The sequence below is a fragment of the Mobula birostris genome, chromosome 21, assembly GCF_030028105.1.
Source record: "Mobula birostris isolate sMobBir1 chromosome 21, sMobBir1.hap1, whole genome shotgun sequence".
Lineage (NCBI taxonomy): Eukaryota > Metazoa > Chordata > Chondrichthyes > Myliobatiformes > Myliobatidae > Mobula > Mobula birostris.
Window position 1 is genome coordinate 36,928,347 of NC_092390.1, and position 17,105 is coordinate 36,945,451.

The window sequence follows — 17,105 nt, forward strand, 5'->3', positions numbered from 1 at the left end:
TGTGTGTTGCTTTGTATTTCCAGCACCCGCACACTTTCTCGCGTTTATGATTTTATACGCTAAGCCTCAGCCTACAATGGCTAGCATACCAAATGACTTCTTCATCAATGCACCTAAGATTCTTGCCATTTACACTATATGTCCTATCAGAATTTGGCTTCTCAAAATGCACTAGCTTGTACTTGTCTGGAATAAATTTCAGCTGCCACCTTTCTAACTGATCTATGTCACATATATCTTTGGACAGTGCAACGCAGATCAACTGGAAAGTTGCCCATCCACCAGGGTTTTACATGCAGTGCTGATGAAGGAAACATGCCCTGGGACTAATTTCATTTTTTTGTAATTCGGTAGTGACTGTTTCCATGATCTTGCTTCTTTTGTCCTTTTAGTAGTGTTGGAGGTAGAGCTTGTGGAGCTGGGTGGGGCTGTTGAAGTAATCTTGATGAATTGCTGCAGTGCTGCAATTGATGATAAATATACCAAACACATTGCTGTAATGGGTTGAAATTCAGCCTGTGGATCAACACTGATAGCTGCCAAATAGCCTACATGCATTATCATGTACAAGCTGCTCTTTGGAACAATACTGAAGCACATTGAGTCTGGACTTGCTGAAGAGTGAAAGGATAAATGCACAATGTAAAATTCTTAATGCTGTCTTTGAGAAACATTGCCAAAGTAAAACTGAAGTTTAGTAATTGATCTGTGCAACAACACAAAAATAACTGCACTATGTGTAATGATCTTTGTGTAATGAATTTTACAGCACTGAATTTTCAATGGGAGTTAATGCTCGTTATTACGGATTTTGTTTTGGTGTGAGAATTTCACATCTCTATGTTGTGAGTGAAATTGGGGATAGCTTTACTCAACTTCACTTGCCCCATCACTGAACTGATCCCACAATCTATGGACTTAATTTCAAGGACTTTTCATCTCATGTTCTCGATATTTATTGCTTAGCTATTATTATTATTATTTCTTTTGTATTTGCACAGTTTGTTGTCTTCTGCCCTGTTGGGTGCAGTCTTTCATTGATTCTATTATGGTTCTTTGATTTACTGAGTATGCCTGCAAGGAAATGAATCTCAGGGTTGTATATGGTGATAATAATGTACTTGTAATGTTAATAAACTTACTTTCAACTTTGTTGGCTTTCTGACACTCATGGTGTCCAGGTGGCATCATAGATCAGCATTTTACCTTGTTGATGTTAATACAACCAAAGCTGTTCATTCACAGTAAAATCAGCTTTCAGTACCGCAGAAGACTTGAACTGTATATTAATTTGAAATAACAGACATATTTCATGTTTCCACTACATTTATAAGAAAAGTTCAGTTCTGATTCAACCTGTGATCCTAGCCATCAGATCTTCAAGTGGTTTCAACAGGCTCCCCTGGAAAAAGTCAATGGCCAGAAATGCAGAATGCACAAAGAAGTTCACTTCAATAGATTAGAAATAAAGACTTAACTGGGGAAAGACTTTTGAAGAAAGAGGCAGCATCAAGGAATGTCTCCCCAGTTTTCTGAACTCAGGAGGCAGTCCTTGAAGGGTCGCAACCAGAACCTATAGTCGTTATATTACTGGGAGAATTGAGGGGTAATCCATTCTGATGTATCTGTGCATGTTCCCTAAGAATAGTGTGCAAAGGAGGCAAGCCCCCTGTGCAAAATGTTCTCATGGTGGGAAGTTGCCAGGGACATGCTGTAAGGGCATTTAGTAGCTTCTAAGAATGTCTGTATTCTTGAATGGTTTTCCATTAAATGCAGAAATGATATGTATTAAAACAGGTTTCCCCTTTCCTGTGTGAGCTTTACTCGGATCTCTGCAATGCAGCACTGAGCAATAAAGTGCCACGTTACATTTTCTTAAACAGTTCTTTTTAACTTTAATGACTTATTTCTATGCTGGTTGTGTGGGTTCTGAGGTCACCAATGAGGCCAATGCCAGGTCTGCAGCACAGATGGGGCAGAAGGTTGAAGGTATTTTGTGAGGAGTCCTACTACCATTTACACTCATGTCCTGTCAACCCACGGACAAAACTCTCAATGCAATCTTGAATGCCCCTTCTTCACTTTGAGCAAACATGGTCCAAGGATTCTGAGGAAGTAACAGAGATGTTGCACGTCTTTAAATCTTTTTCTTTGTTCACCTGAATTACCTCTTTCTATGACAAAGCTCAGAATAGTTTGTCTGTTTAGAAGTGCCATGCCAGGCACACACGTAACCCACCGTCTAACTTAGGTCCTTAGTACTAGGAATGTAGGCTTGGAAGAGGACACTAACATAAGTTCATTTATCATTTGCAGAGATAGTGGTTATATCTTTCCAGTGCTTTCAGGGCAATCACGAAGTTCAGTACACCAGCATAGCTTTTGGCTTAATGAGAAAGATTGATACTTGCAGTTCATGATCTCAAACCTGGCACAAAAAGTATGCTCAGCAGAGGTTTCCTGCCTTCCTATGCACTTCTAAAACAACGACCATGATTTTCACAATGCAACTCTCCAAAGGCAGTCTTCAAAGTTCCTGTCAAGTTTTCTGAGGGGGCGGGGAGTCACCTTGACTTTAAAAACAATACAGGCATCTGTGTGATATTGCACTTGTGTCCCTCTCATAAAAATCACATAAAAATATCTAGCTGACTGACCCAAACTGAGATCTCAGTCAAAACATCTCCAAGTAGTTTCTGCAGGTCTTCCCTCAAAAATCAGCGGCCTGAAACTAATTATGTAAGATCAACGATTCCATTTTCATTTGATCTAACGTGTCTGGAAGAGAGTAACGTTCAACATAAGAGTGGTAACAACTTCTCTGCACGAGCTTTCCAGGAAGACACCCTTTAATCAGCATTTTATTTTTTTGCAGAAGTAATATCTCTACAGGCCACTCTCCCACAGGGATGTCTTCACTCCCATCTGTGATCGCAAAACCGCAAGTACAAGCCCTCACAAGTGCCTGTGCTACTCTGAAATTCAGTTACACTCAACCCTACTAAGAAACCTTTCCCCAAGATCTTGATAACCTTGCTTGTATAGATATGTCAGGCACGATGACAGTGCTGTTGAATTCATGACTGGGACGATGTCCTACCAATGGCAGAAATGTATTCAGTAATGTCTGGAATTCCTGAAAGAGAGGCATCAGGTCCTACAGAGTGCCTTGCTCCGTTTGGCTGTGAAGGAACCGGACGGATTAGACCTAGTCTAAGCGGACAGTCTTGCAGATCCATAAAATATATCATTAACTAAGCCAAAATTAACCAAGCGTGTTTTTCTATAAATTACAACAAATCAGATTTGAGAAGTAATTATAGGTGCTCAAGGTAAATCATCTCAGATACCTAAAACTGTTAATTGTGACCATTAAAGACGGCAACATCCAAGAAACAGTCCAACCCCTGACGACGGGCGACACCGACCATCTCCCACCACCGACACGGGCAGGGTCACCTGACCCTCCGACTGTCATGCGCGGTTCGCCAGCCGCTGCCCGCCTCTCCGCTTCCTGCGAGCGCGGCGGCAGTTCCGGTGCGCACGGGCGACGGGACCCGGCTGTAGCCGAGGCCGTCGCGTCGCGGTACGGGCGGAGCGGCCGCTTGATGTCGGGCATGATCTATCGCCAGAGTCACCATGAGAGCTGCCTGCGAGACCCCGCCGCGTCCAGAGCGGCGACACGCTTCCACACTCACACCGACTCCGCTTTAGGGGACATCATCAACGGCTGCTACTCAATGGGAGAGGAGGCGGCGACGGCGGCTAAGCCGCGGGACACCGGGCTCCAACTCACTCCTGCCGACTCGCCGGGGCTGTCGCGGCCTCGGACCGGTGGCTCTGCCTCCTCCTCCTCCTCCACCTCGTCGCTCTCCTCCTCGTCCTCCCCGAGGGAACCTAACACTAACACTCCGACCACTTCTACCTCCACAGCCGGGCCCGATGAACCGGGGAAACGGCCTGGCGCCGCACCTCGCTCGGAGCTCAGGACCGAAGACACTAGCGGCGAGGATACCACCAGCCCGGATCGAGAAACGCCTGACAGCCCCGGGCCCGTTGGCAACAAGACACTGGAGTTGACGGACGTTAGTCTGAACTCCAGGAACTCCTTGGAAGTGAGTCGAAGGCAGAGCGCACCCGAGCAGCTGGCGGACGGGATCGACCTGCCACCACCAGCACTACCCAACGGTGAGGGAGCCAAGCCCAAGAAGCTCGGCATCGCCGACTACATTAGCAGGTAATGTGACCGACACGCTTGCCTGTATCCAAAGGCTGAGCCCGGTCGTTCCCTTACACAGGGACACAACCGGCGATGGTTGTCACTGGTAACCTTCTGCTGTTAGCTATTGCGCTAAAAGTTATTGCCCGTTGATCATCATCCACACCAGCTCTCTTCGGTTAGGTGGCAAGGTCGTAATTATGAATTAGCAATGCTTTTCAAAAAGCAAAAAACCGAGCAGTGTTTTTGAAGAAATAGTACTTTAGTGCATCTCATGGAATAGATTTCCTTCTGAAAACGTCTTTTTCAGATCATTTCAAATGTTGAGTTTATGTTCTTTGTTTCAATGAAATCAAATTGCAGATTAAGGCGTGGTGTAAATGCTGCTGGACATCTGGAGTGAATGGGGTTTCCATCATAAGATCATTAATTTCAAGCCTGCGCATTTCGTCTTCTCAAGTTACGGGACAGCTTTTGGAATCGTTGAATCCAGTCCCAAATCTACAACGTTTGAATGTTCGGATCTACATTGTCTCCTTGTCCTTCTGTATCGTACGATTTTATGACTTCCTTTCCGAAAAAAATTATTTTAACTACTTAATTGGATGGAAAGCATATCCACAAGGTTTATATATTCTTGTTAAACAACCGTGTAACAACATTAGACTTCTAGAATAATGAAAGGAGCAATATTATAATCTCTAAATAAATAACTATTTGCCTTTTCTAGCAACATTTATAAAATATTGGAATATTATTTTTACGACTTTTATAACTAGATTTAGGAAGGAATACGGAGGTAGTTTAAACAGTACAGTGCAGGGGTCGCAAAAAACTGAGGCTGTGGGGTGTGGCCTTCTTGAAGCAAGGAGATTAACGGCTGGTTGATATTTTTATAAATCGGATGATTTTCATAAAGTAGATAAGGCTAAACCGATTCTACAAACAGAACATTTTCAAAAAGAAATATATAGGATGGCAGGTTAAAAAAAAATATCAATAAAAACATCTACTGAAATTCTATGGAGTACAGTATAAGTAGTCGTTATGAATTAGAAAACTGTTTGGAAAAAGACAAAGTCAATTCAATAGTAACATTCAAAAGTGAATTTAGTCTCTTTTTGCAGTGCAGAATTAAAGCAGATGGGGAGAAAGATAATTAGGACCACTTAATAACTCTTGAGACTCAGCAAGGATCAGATGGGAACTTGCTTCTGCGTATTAACTTTATTCTAACAAGCAGCTAATAAAATGTATAACTATTTTTCTTTTGCAAATAAAAATAGTTCATCTGGCTCTAAACAACTGTAATACCAGCATATATTCTGTTATTTGTTGGCTGTGTTGTTAGATGGAAGCATCGTGGAGACTATTTAATTTTTGGAAAACTGAATCAAACCAGTCTACCCACTACAGCACATTGGCTAGCTGTCAGTTCTGTAACTGCCGACTCTGTGCCAGCACTTTCAGGAATTCTGATGTGTTCTCTTGTACAGTAGTATGGAAGGAGCGAGAGATCAGATGTTGGCATGGCTGTCCTTGTTCTGCAGTTGAACTTGGTGCTATTTGCATAAGGTGTAGAGATGTGGGGCTGAATACACTTTCTATCCAGCCCCTCAGCTTCATATCTTTCAAAGCTGGTATTTTCAGGGCTGCACTGTTCATTGGCATCGAGTTGTTAATCTTCATAAAAATGGGTGGACAAAGTACCGTAGCAGTTGTGTAACACTATTACAGTGTTAGGTTTTGAAGTACTTGAAAGCACATGAAGGCCAAAGTCAGCATGGTTTCCTTAAGGAGAAATCTTGCCTGACAAAACTGTTGGAATTCTTTGAGTAAATAATTGGCAGGGTAGACCAAGAAGAATCAGTGGATGTTGTTTACTTAGATTTTAAGAAGGCTTTTGACAAGGTGCCGCACATGAGTGAGGCGACCAGGGGCGACACGGTAGCGTAGTGGTTAGCCGACACTTTACGGTACAGGCAATGCAGGTTCAATTCCTGACGCTGCCTGGATGGGTGAGTTTCCTCTGGATGCTCTGGTTTGCTTCCACAGTCCAAAGGTGTGCCAGCTGGTAGGTTAATTTGTTGCTGTAAATTGTCCCGTGATTAGATTGGGATTAAATCGGGGGATTGCTGGGTGGCGCTTCTCAAAAGGCCGGAAGGGCCCATTCCACACTATGTCTCAATAAATAAATAAAGCGTGATGCTGCTAAACAAGATATGAGCCCATGATTTTACAGAAAAGATACTTGCCTGGATAGAGCATTGGCTGACTGGCAGGAGGCAAAGAGTGGGAATAACGGGTGCCTTTTTGGATTGGCTGCCAGTGACGAGTGGTGTTCTGAAGGAGTTGGTGTTGGGAATGCTTTTTACATAATATATCAATGATTTGGATGAAAGAATTGATGGTTTTGTGGCCAAGTTTGCAGATGATACAAAGGTAGGTGGAAGGGCAGGTAGTGTCAAGGAAGCAGGGAGTCTGCAGAAGGACTTGGACAGATTAGGAAAATGGGCAAAGAGGTGGCAGTTGGAATACAGCGGGGGAGAGTGTATGCTCATGTGCTTTGGCAGTAGGAGTAAAGATATAGAATCTTCTAAGTGGGATGTAAATTCAGAAATCAGAGTTGCAAAAGGATTTAGGAGTCCTAGTGTAGGATTCCCTAAAGCTTACTTTGCAAGTTGAGTCAATAGTAAGGAAGGCAGATGCAATGTTAGTATTTTGAGAGGATTAAAATACTAAAGTAAGGATATAATGCTGAGGTTTTTTAAGGTATTGGTCAGATTGAACTTGGTGTTGTGAGCAGCTTTGGGCTCCTTATTTAAGAAAGGATGTGCTGGCATTAGAGAGGGCCCAGAGAATGATCTCTAGAATGAAAGGGTTAACTTATAAGGAGCTTTTGATGGCTCCAGGCTCGTACTTGCTGGAGTTTAGAAGAATGCAGGGTGATCTCATTGAAACTTACTGAAAGGTCTAGGTAGAGTGGATGTGGAGAGGATATTTCCGATAGTGGGGGAGTCTAGAGCCAGAGGGGACAGCCTCAGAATACGAGGACGTCACCTTAAAAGAGAGATGAGAAATTTCTTTAGCCAGAGGCTGGTAAATCTGTAGAATTCATTGCCATAGATGGCTGTGGAGGCTGAGTCATGGAGTACATTTAAAGTGGAGGTTGATAGGTTCTTGATTAGTAAAGGTATCAAAGGTTGCAGGGAGAAGGCGGGGGGTAATAAATCAACCATGGTAGATTGGCAGAGCAGACTCGGTGGGCCGAATGACCTAATTCTTCTGCTTTGCCTTATTGTCAGTCTGACTCCTGCTGTCCGTAAGGAGTTGTGCATTCTCCCCGTGACCACGTGGGTTTTCTTCTGGTTCTTCAGTTTCCTCCCACATCCCAAAGACATAGAGTTAGTGTTAGTGCATTGTGGGCATGCTGAGGGCACAATCCTCGACTTGATTTGACACAAACACTGCACTTCACTGTACATTTCAATGTACATGTAAATCTACAATACTGTTTTGAATTTTAAGGGAAATCATTTCAACTGTTTCCCTAATCAGAGACATATGGAAATAGTGTGGAAGGTCATCTGAGAACGTGAGCCATTGTGTGGATGTTGGCACAGATTCTGGTTGTGCTCTGCTGCACCTTGCAGACCAACCACAAAAGGTTAGTACAAGCTTGAGGCATGGGCGGTATCTAGTAGATATTTATAGTTGTGCGCCTAGCAAAAACCTGGTTTTCCCCAATGCCATTAGTGACCTCGCTTAGTACGTACTTGGCAGGTTTAAGTTGATTACTGAAACGGTGTGCATGAGGTAAGCAAACTGTATTGTTTCAAACGATAAGAGTGTGAATTAGTAACTCCAGCTTCCCAGCCCTGGATGTCATTGCTGTGCTGCTGAGAGGTGCTGAACAATGATTAGGAAATGGAAGAAAGTTAGAGGTTGCTGCCTCCTGCTCTGGGTTACTTGTTAATGCATAGCTTGACAAACATTGTGAGATGATACTCTGAGATTGTGAAGCTGTCTGCCTGATGTATGATTAAGAGGGCAGAGAAAGTTATTTCATTTTAGAAAAAAAAGGTAAAACACTGAGGAAAAGGCTGTGATCATCTACTTTATCTATTCCGCTCATGACTTAAAAACCTCTACCCGTCTGTCTCCTTCGCTCAGGGAAAGCAGTCCCTGTGTGGTGCTGTTTAGATGCTAATGAGTTGTCTGGTTGGTCTTACAGCTTTGCTGTGAAGCAACAATGCAGAAGTGAACCAAGTCTGTCTGAGCAGATAGGCAAACTACGTCAGCAATTCAGATCTATAATATGTATAATTAGGTATACCAAATTTAAGCTGAAGTGAATTATTAATGTGGCAGGAATTCACATTAAAAAAAAACCCAGTTACTGAATATCTTTTAAATAAATATACTTGACAGATGATTCTATATGTACAGCCTATATTGAGATACAGCGCGGAATAGACCCTTCTGGCCCTTCCAGCCATGCCTCCCAACTTAACCATAGGGACAATTAACCTACCAAAGGGTATGTCTTTGGACTGTAGGAGGAGACTGGAGAAAACTTGCGTGGTCAGAAGGAGAACGTACAATCTGCTTACAGGCAGTGGTGTGAATTGAACCCTGGTCGCTGGTACTGTAAAGCGTTGTTCTAACCACTACGCTACCGTGCTGCCCCTGTATGTTCAATGGGTAAGCAATCTTTAATCACTCCAGATGTGTAAAACTAATTGACATGCAGATGTGTAAACCAATTAATTAACATGTATAACAATATGAAAAGTGGTATTTCATAATAGTGTTGAAATCAGTAAAGCCATAGAAAACTTTCTGTTGAAATAAGTTAAAAATCTGTGAGTTTATAAGCAGAGCCATTGAATGTAAAGTCCTAGCAAAATATATTTTTGAATCACCAACAGTTGCTTCAGCTGACACATGATTGATACACCTCAGGAAGCAAGTAAAGAACTTTTAAGTGGACTAAAAGAGGATAAAACTATTCTGGCAAGGACAGATAACTTCAGTCATGAGGAGAAATTCAGGAAATGTTAATACTTGTCACCTTTGGAAAAGATAACTGGAACAGGTGACTCAACGAGTAGCTGGCAATAGAAATGCCTCCAGGATGGATATAACATCATTTTAAAACATTATTCTGCATTTCATCCAATTGTCAGCATCCATATTAGCTGTTAGCTAGGTGGTGTGATTTTTCCACCCTGTCAAATATCTGGATTGGGTAAGTGCAGGTGGTTTTCCTCAATTTCATTTGAACTTTTCTTACTGCTTTCAGCTAGTAGTTTAACTATTTGATAAATTTTGCTGCTATAACTCGGTGTTATTTTTGTTTGCAATGTATTTTCTGTGGTCAATTTTCCACATAAATGCAAATTGTTTTAATCTTGATCTTAAAAGGCAGTGTACTTTTATTCCATTTGGACTTTGGTGCAATTTTCAGATGAAAAGATTTCTTTATCAAACTTTTCAATGCAAGCAGCTGCTTTTAATATGCCTGTTACTGGTCCATGACTTGTTAGATTGAAAGATAGATATTACTAAACAATAACATCAGTGGAGTTTAGTCAGTGAACTCATGGGAATTTATGCTTCAAATAGCAGTTTTGAGTTTCAAATGTGCAATTTAAGAAATTGGGCTTTCCATTAATAATTGCAAGTAGTGCTATGTCATCACTTCAGTTTGATCCTTCCATCAATACGTTATGCAGTCTAACTTTTAAGCAAAGTGTGAATTATTTTGCTCAAAGTTAATTAACCACATCTTGCAGTCCAGTGTAATAATTACAGATTGCTGTTGGAGTGTGCAAAATGTAACTAAAAAAATCACAAAATCATTCTGTTTGTCTCCGAGTTGCCGAGACAGGAATGAAGTGTCAGCAAGGATCTCTGATTTGAGTAAATATCTGTTGCTCTTTTGCAACAAATATCTGGCATTCTTCCAGGAATCATACTGCTTTTGTGATGGGTGATACTGCCAGTTTAACTAGGTTTCTGGTTTCTTGCAGATTAGATTTTAACAGATATAGATTTTTAAAAAATGATCTTAGGCAATTTTAATGCTTACATATTCCTGAAGTATCCAAGCTATTTAAAAATTGTTTTTTTAAAAAGAGATGTCTTGAGTGTCTTGACTTTCCATCAAAGACAATCAAGCTGTTCTGGAATTTGGGGCATAGTCACAAGCAAAATGGCACCGGTGAAGCAAGGTGACATTCTGTAGGTGATGAACAATTCTTCTTTTGAATTACCCTCACTAAAATTAGCAGCATGTAATTTCCCTTTAAGCAATGTACTCTTAAGTGGAATTAATGAACTACAGTTTTCATAGTCTTCTCTAGGACTTGGCAGGCTTAACTCAAGCAAGCTGGTACAGCACCTTTAAGTGGAAGACCAAGGAAATTACAAGAAGTCCAGGTACGATCTCCGGAAAGCCATCTCATGGACAAAGTGGCAATTCCAGACCAAACTTGAATCAAGAAAGGATGCTCGACAATTGTGTCAAGGCCTGAATGCTTTTACCTTTTAAAGTAAAATCAAGTGACAAAGGTGACAACAAGGCTTCGCTTCCAGATGAGATCAATGCCTTTTATGCTCGCTTTGACTGTCAAAACAAGGAGGAATCATCATGACCTCCCACAGTCCCCAGTGATCCTGTGATTTCAGTCTCTAAGGCTGATGTGCATGCATCTTTCAGGGGTGGGGGGGGGGTGAACCCACGGGAGGCATTCAGTCCAGATGGGGTACACACCAAGTACTAAAGACCTGTGCTGTTCAATTGGTTTGAGTGTTTACTGATATCTTCGGCAATCTGGAGCTGCCCAATTATATCAGTGACTCCCTAAGAATAACATGGTAATCTGCCTCAATGACTATCATCCATTAGCACTTGTATCCACAGTGATGAAGTGCTCTGAGAGGTTGGTGATGAAACCTAACAACTCCTGCCTGAGAAGCAACTTGGATCTGCTTTAGTTTCCCTACTGGCACAACAAGTCCACAGCAGATGCCATCTCACTGGCTCTTCACTCAACGCTGGAAATTCTGGACAGCAAAAATACATACATCAGGATGCTGTTTATTAACTACAGCTTGACATTCAATACCACCATCCCCTCAATAAGCTTCAAGACCTTGGCCTCGGTACTTTCTTGTGCAATTGGATCCTCAATTTCCTTACTTGCAGATCCCAGTCAGTTCAGATTGGCAACATGACAAGGGGAATTGAGTATAAGAGCAAAGAGGTCCTTCTGCAGCTGTGCAGGGCCCTGGTGAGACCACACCTGGAGTACTGTGTGCAGTTTTGGTCTCCAAATTTGAGGAAGGACATTCTTGCTATTGAGGGAGTGCAGCGTAGGTTCACAAAGTTAATTCCCGGGATGGCGGGACTGTCATATATCGAAAGATTGGAGCGACTGAGCTTGTATACACTGGAATTTAAAAGGCTGAGAGGGGATCTTATTGAAACATATAAGATTATTAAGGGATTGGACACGCTGAAGGTAGGAAGCATGTTCCTGCTGATGGGCGAGTCCAGAACCAGAGGCCACAGTTTAAGAATAAGGGGTAGGCCATTTAGAACAGAGTTGAGGAAAAACTTTTTCACCCAGAGAGTGGTGGATATATGGAATGCTCTGCCCCAGAAGGCTGTGGAGGCCAATCTCTGTATGCTTTCAAGAAAGAGATGGATGGAGCTCTTAAAGATAATGAAAACCAATTTCCCCTGGGATCAATAAAGTATGACTATGACTAATCAAAGGTTATGGGGATAAGGCAGGAACTGGATACTGATTGTGGATGATCAGCCATGATCACAATGAATGGCTGTGCTGGTTCGAAGGGCCAAATGGCCTACTCCTGCAGCTATTGTCTATAACAACTTCTCCACATTCTCCATCAGCTCAGGTGCACCACAAGGCTGTGTACTTAGTCCCTTGCTGTACTCACTTTACATTTACAACTGTGTGGCTAAGCACAGCCCCAATGTCATATTCAAGTTTGTTGATGACACCACTGTTGTAGGCCAAATCAAAGGTAGTGACTGCCATGTTGTTCAACTGCACACCATAAACTTTGTGCATTTTCAGTTGTCATGTTACATGGAGATGATCAGAGTAGAGGACATGGGAGATTCACCAGGATGTTGCTTGCTGAAGCATTACAGTTATGAAAAGAGATTGAGTTTGGAAGAAGCTGAAGGGAGACCTCAGATGTATACAAAATTATGATGGGTGTACATAGGTTATATAGTAGGGAAGCTATTGCCATGGCAGATCTATCTAAAATCTAGAGGGGTTAAGTTTAGTGTAAGAGGTAGGATGCTTAGAGAGGTTTTAAGGAAGAACTATTTGAAATAACCCATCTTGTCTTGTAACCTTTTGTCCCCATACTGTGGCTTTAGCAGTTTCATCATTAAAACAGATTGAACTTCTGCAGTGCCAAGTAACTCAGCCTGCTAAAGTTATGCAACAGCAATTTATGAATACAGTTTGGGCTAAAGATAGAGACAGCCTCACTCAGCATTTAGAGCAGGGGTTTCCAACCTCGGGTCCACAGACTCCTTGCTTAATGGTATTGGTCCGTGGCATAAGAAAGGTTGGTAGCCACTGACTTAGAGGATTCATGATGTCCCCAGCGAGAGAAGAATAATCTTGATTCCTCCATCCATTTGCCTAATTACTTCTATAGTAGGACAGAACAATTAGGGCCATACTTGCCAAGTATCAAAAGGGAGTACTGTGGGATTGTGGAATTTTTGTGGGACTTCAGTCAGACTGGATTGTAAGGAGTCTGCTGGATTGTTCTCTTGAAGGTGATATTCCTCACTGAGAACTGTAGGACTATAGCAATCTGAAGGTTAAATCAATGACAATACAGACGAAAATCAATAGGAATGACTTCATAACTTTTTGGCTTCGGGTGGGAATGCTAATTATTAACTACGAGATAAAAGGGGCCTTGTTCCTAAAACGTTTCATCCCTGCAGGGAAAGATGGTAGCAATGTTAATACAAATGATCGTCAGAATCCTGTTTAATAACGCTGGCAAATGTCATTAAATGTTGTTTTGTGGCAGCAGTACAGTGATACATAATAAGAAAACAAATTACAGTAAGAATATATACTTTTAGAAATTAAGTAGCACAAAAAGAGGAAAAAAAAGAGGTATACATGGGTTCATTGTTCATTTGGAAATCTGATAGCAGGGAGGAAGAAGTTGTTCTTAAAACGTTGAGTGTTGAGGCTCCTGTAACCACCACCTTGATGGCAAGAGAAGAGGCCATGCGCTTTCCACGATACACCTGCAGAAATTTGCTCAAGTCTTTGGTAACATAGAGTCTCCTCAAAATCCTAATGAAATATAGTTGCTGTCTTGCCTTCTTTGTAACTACATCGATATATTGCACCGAGGATTGATCTTTAGTGATGTTGACACCCAGGAACTAGAACTGCTCACTCTTTCCACTGTTGTTCACTCTAAGGGCTGGTGTGTGCTCCGTTGACTTCCCCTTCCTGAAGTCCACAATTAATTCCTTGGTCTTACTGATGTTGAGTGCAAGGTTGCTGGTGAGATGCCACTCAATCAGCTGATGTTTCTGACTGCTGTACGTCTCTTTGTCACCAGTCTGAAATTCTGCCAGCAATAGTTGTGTCATCAATAAATTTATGACATTTGAGCTGTGCCTAGCCACACAGTCAAGGATGTAGAGAGAGTAGAGCTGTGGGCTAACAACATATCCTTTATGTGCACCAGTGTTGAGTGTCAGCAAGGAGGAGATGTTATTTCTGATCCATATTAACTGTAGTCTTCGGATGAGGAAATCAAGGATACAGTTGCAGAAGGAGGTACGGAGAACCACCTTTTTGGAGCTTATTGATTAGTACTGAGAGTACGATGGTGTCGAATGCTGAACTGCAATCAATAAACAGCATCCTGACTTAAGTATTGCTATTGTCCAGGTGGTCCAAGGCCAAGTGGAGAAAAAGTGAGATTGTATCCGCTATAGCCCTATTGTGGCAATAGGCAAATTGCAACAAATTCATGTCCTTACTTTGACAGGAATTGACTAACCATTACTATCTTCTCAGAGCACATCATCACAGGCGATGTAACTAGGCAATCATCATTGAGGTAGCTCACACTGCTCTTGGGCAGTAGTACAATTGTTGCCCTTTTGAAGCAGATGAGAACCTCCGACTACAGCAGTGAGAGATTGGAGATGTCCTTGAACAGTCCCCCCATTTGGCTAGCACAAGTTTTCAGTGCTTTACCAGGTAAACCATAATGGCGTAGCACCTTGTGAGGATTATCCTTTTGAAAGATGTTCCGACATTGACCTCTCAGGCGGAGATGCTGCAGGATCCACACAGGTGTAGTTTTATTCTCCCTTTCAAAACATGCATAAAAGGCATTGAGAGAAAATGTGGTTGCTGGTCTGCGAGCACAAATAACCTTTGAAGAGATGTTGGTTGCACTGAGTGATTGATTAAATCAATGATATTTTATAATCAGATACTGACCAAGGCAGATGTGATCAAATACAGACCAGGAGTGAAATAGGGTAATTCAGAACTACTTTCTTCAGTTTTCTCTGTTGTCTTCCCCAGATTTTTAAATTTTATTTCAGAAGTTGCAAGGGTTGTTTTAACAATACTATGAAAAAGCATTTCAAGTCACAGTGTTCTTCAACAACACTTTATGAATGCTGTTCCTTTTTTGAATTTGAGTTCTTGTATTTACATGGGCCCCTTCAGCATAGTTTCTTTATATCAGTTCCTCACTTTCATTTCTTAAATGTAGGTTATTACATTTATTCATTCTAAACCTCACTTTATATCTGTGTTCATGGTGCTATATGTCTGCATTCAGATCTTATCAATACTTGTGCAAGCAACGTAGTAGTGTTTCAGGTGTTGTCGTTATATAGTATGTACCTTGGTTAATAAAGGTCAATCAATGTGCATTTTGATAGTTGCTTCCTCTGTCCATTTGAAATTGGATGTGTTCTGATCCTTGAGGTATAACATCTGCCATTCCTAAAAACTCCAACAAAGCATATTCTTCATGGATTAACACTCCCAATTGTTTTTTTCCCCCAGATCCTTTTATACACTTTCTAATTTAAAATTTTTACTACAGTGGGTTGTATTGCCAAACTTGACCTATGGCTGGTGTTAGTTCCTAAGGCAATTAGTTTGTCAAAGTTGAGAGTTTAAGTACATTTATTATCAAAATACATGTCACCATATACAACCCTGAGATTCATTTTCTTGCGGGCATACTCAATAAATCTAATAACTATAATAGAATCCATGAAAGACTGCACCAACAGGGCAGACAACCAGTGTGCAAAAGACAACAATCTAAAAGAAAGATAGAAATAATAGATAGAAATATAAAGAACATGAGATAAGAGTCCTTGAAAGTGAGTCCATAGGTTGTGGGAACAACTCGGTGATGGGGCAAGTGAAGTTATCTCTTCTGGTTCAGGAGCTTGATGGTTGAGGGGTAATAACTGTTCCTGAACCTGGTGGTGTGAATCTTGAGGCTCCTGTATGGCAGCAGTGAGAAGCCAAACCTAGATGGTGGGGTCCCTAATAATAGTGGTTATAATATGGGCTCTTTCATACAAAAAAACATAATGTTCCAACTTTTGGCTCTGTCCTATGGAGCTACAAATTCTGCAGTGTGCCTTTCACAGATGGCAAAGGCATCAGCTGCATCTTTAAATTGCACCTCTCTGGTATGGAAGTTCTTTTTAGAGAGGCAGGTAATCTTAAGTTTTTGACAGCCTTGTTTCTAGCCAGCATTAATATTTCAATTCTTGCCTCAAATAAGTTAACTGTCTGTTCATCTCATTGTTACTTGTTGGATTTCTGCATTTAATGCTACTGCTAAACTTGCCTAAATTGTAAAGTGACTGCATCGTATGGGCTGTGAAGCAGCTGGGGTATTCTGAGGATCTGGTAAATGTTGCAAAAAATAAATGCTTTCTTTATCTCTCATCACTGTCCATAATTGTCCATACATGACAGTTTGATTTGCTTCCAAAAATAAAATGAAATAGGTATTGCAATCAAATAAGAATGTAAGAAAACAGTATCTGGAATATACTTAGTAATTGAGCATCCGTAGCCCTTGGGAATCCAAGTTATTTCCTGGTATTAAAACACCAAATGTCAACCAAAATCTGACCAGTCAAGTACCTCTCGTTCGTAAAGAACAACAGAAGCAGTAGCTGGTTTAGACAAAACACTTGAGCTTGGTTTGTGAATGAAACTATTGAATTCTGTTTTTGATTGTGAACAAGGAAGTGCTCTTTTGATCTATTAAAAATCTAGAAATAGATTTCTAGAAGGTCAAATAAAATAAAATCATGTATTTCAGGATCATGCCATCTTTGTAGTTATATAAATTGCTCATTTGAATGAATTATTTAAATTTCAGCAGTAATTTGTGCAGTGGTTAACATTTTGAATTTGTTCATCTAAATTTCATTTTGCTTTTCCTGTATAATCTCCTTTAAAATATCATAAACAGCAGCAAGACATTTCTCAAAGGAGCAGTCACAGCTTGCACAGTTTTTCCTTATGGTATGGCTTGCAGCTGTTTGACTCCAGTTGTGATCATTTCCTGTTACTGGTCCTCCTTTTCCAAATTATTTGTTTTAAACATCTGTGTGAGAATGTTTGGTGATTTTCTTTACCCTCCCCATCCCTCTTTTCTGGGTCTCTTAATTTTTATTGGTGTCTACCTGTTGTACTGTAAATGTATCACTTCTAATAGTTTTATAGAAATATTGCCAGGAAGTTCAATGATTTGTGTGATTTCACACTTCAGTGAAAAAAAAACTGTTTCC

General features: G+C 41.1%; 1 protein-coding gene across 2 annotated transcripts in view; it reads left to right on the forward strand.

Moving 5' to 3' along the window:
• Positions 1 to 3,476: 3,476 nt before the first annotated feature.
• Positions 3,477 to 17,105, forward strand: part of tbc1d12b (TBC1 domain family, member 12b) — a 98,444-nt gene continuing 84,815 nt past the window's right edge. For both annotated transcript variants that reach the window (XR_011882708.1, XM_072239313.1), the window contains exon 1: positions 3,477 to 4,237. Coding sequence is in view for 1 of the 2 variants with exons in the window: in XM_072239313.1 (XP_072095414.1) it covers positions 3,477 to 4,237 (761 nt within the window). In the remaining variant the exon portion in view is untranslated. The remainder of the gene's footprint in view (positions 4,238 to 17,105) is intronic.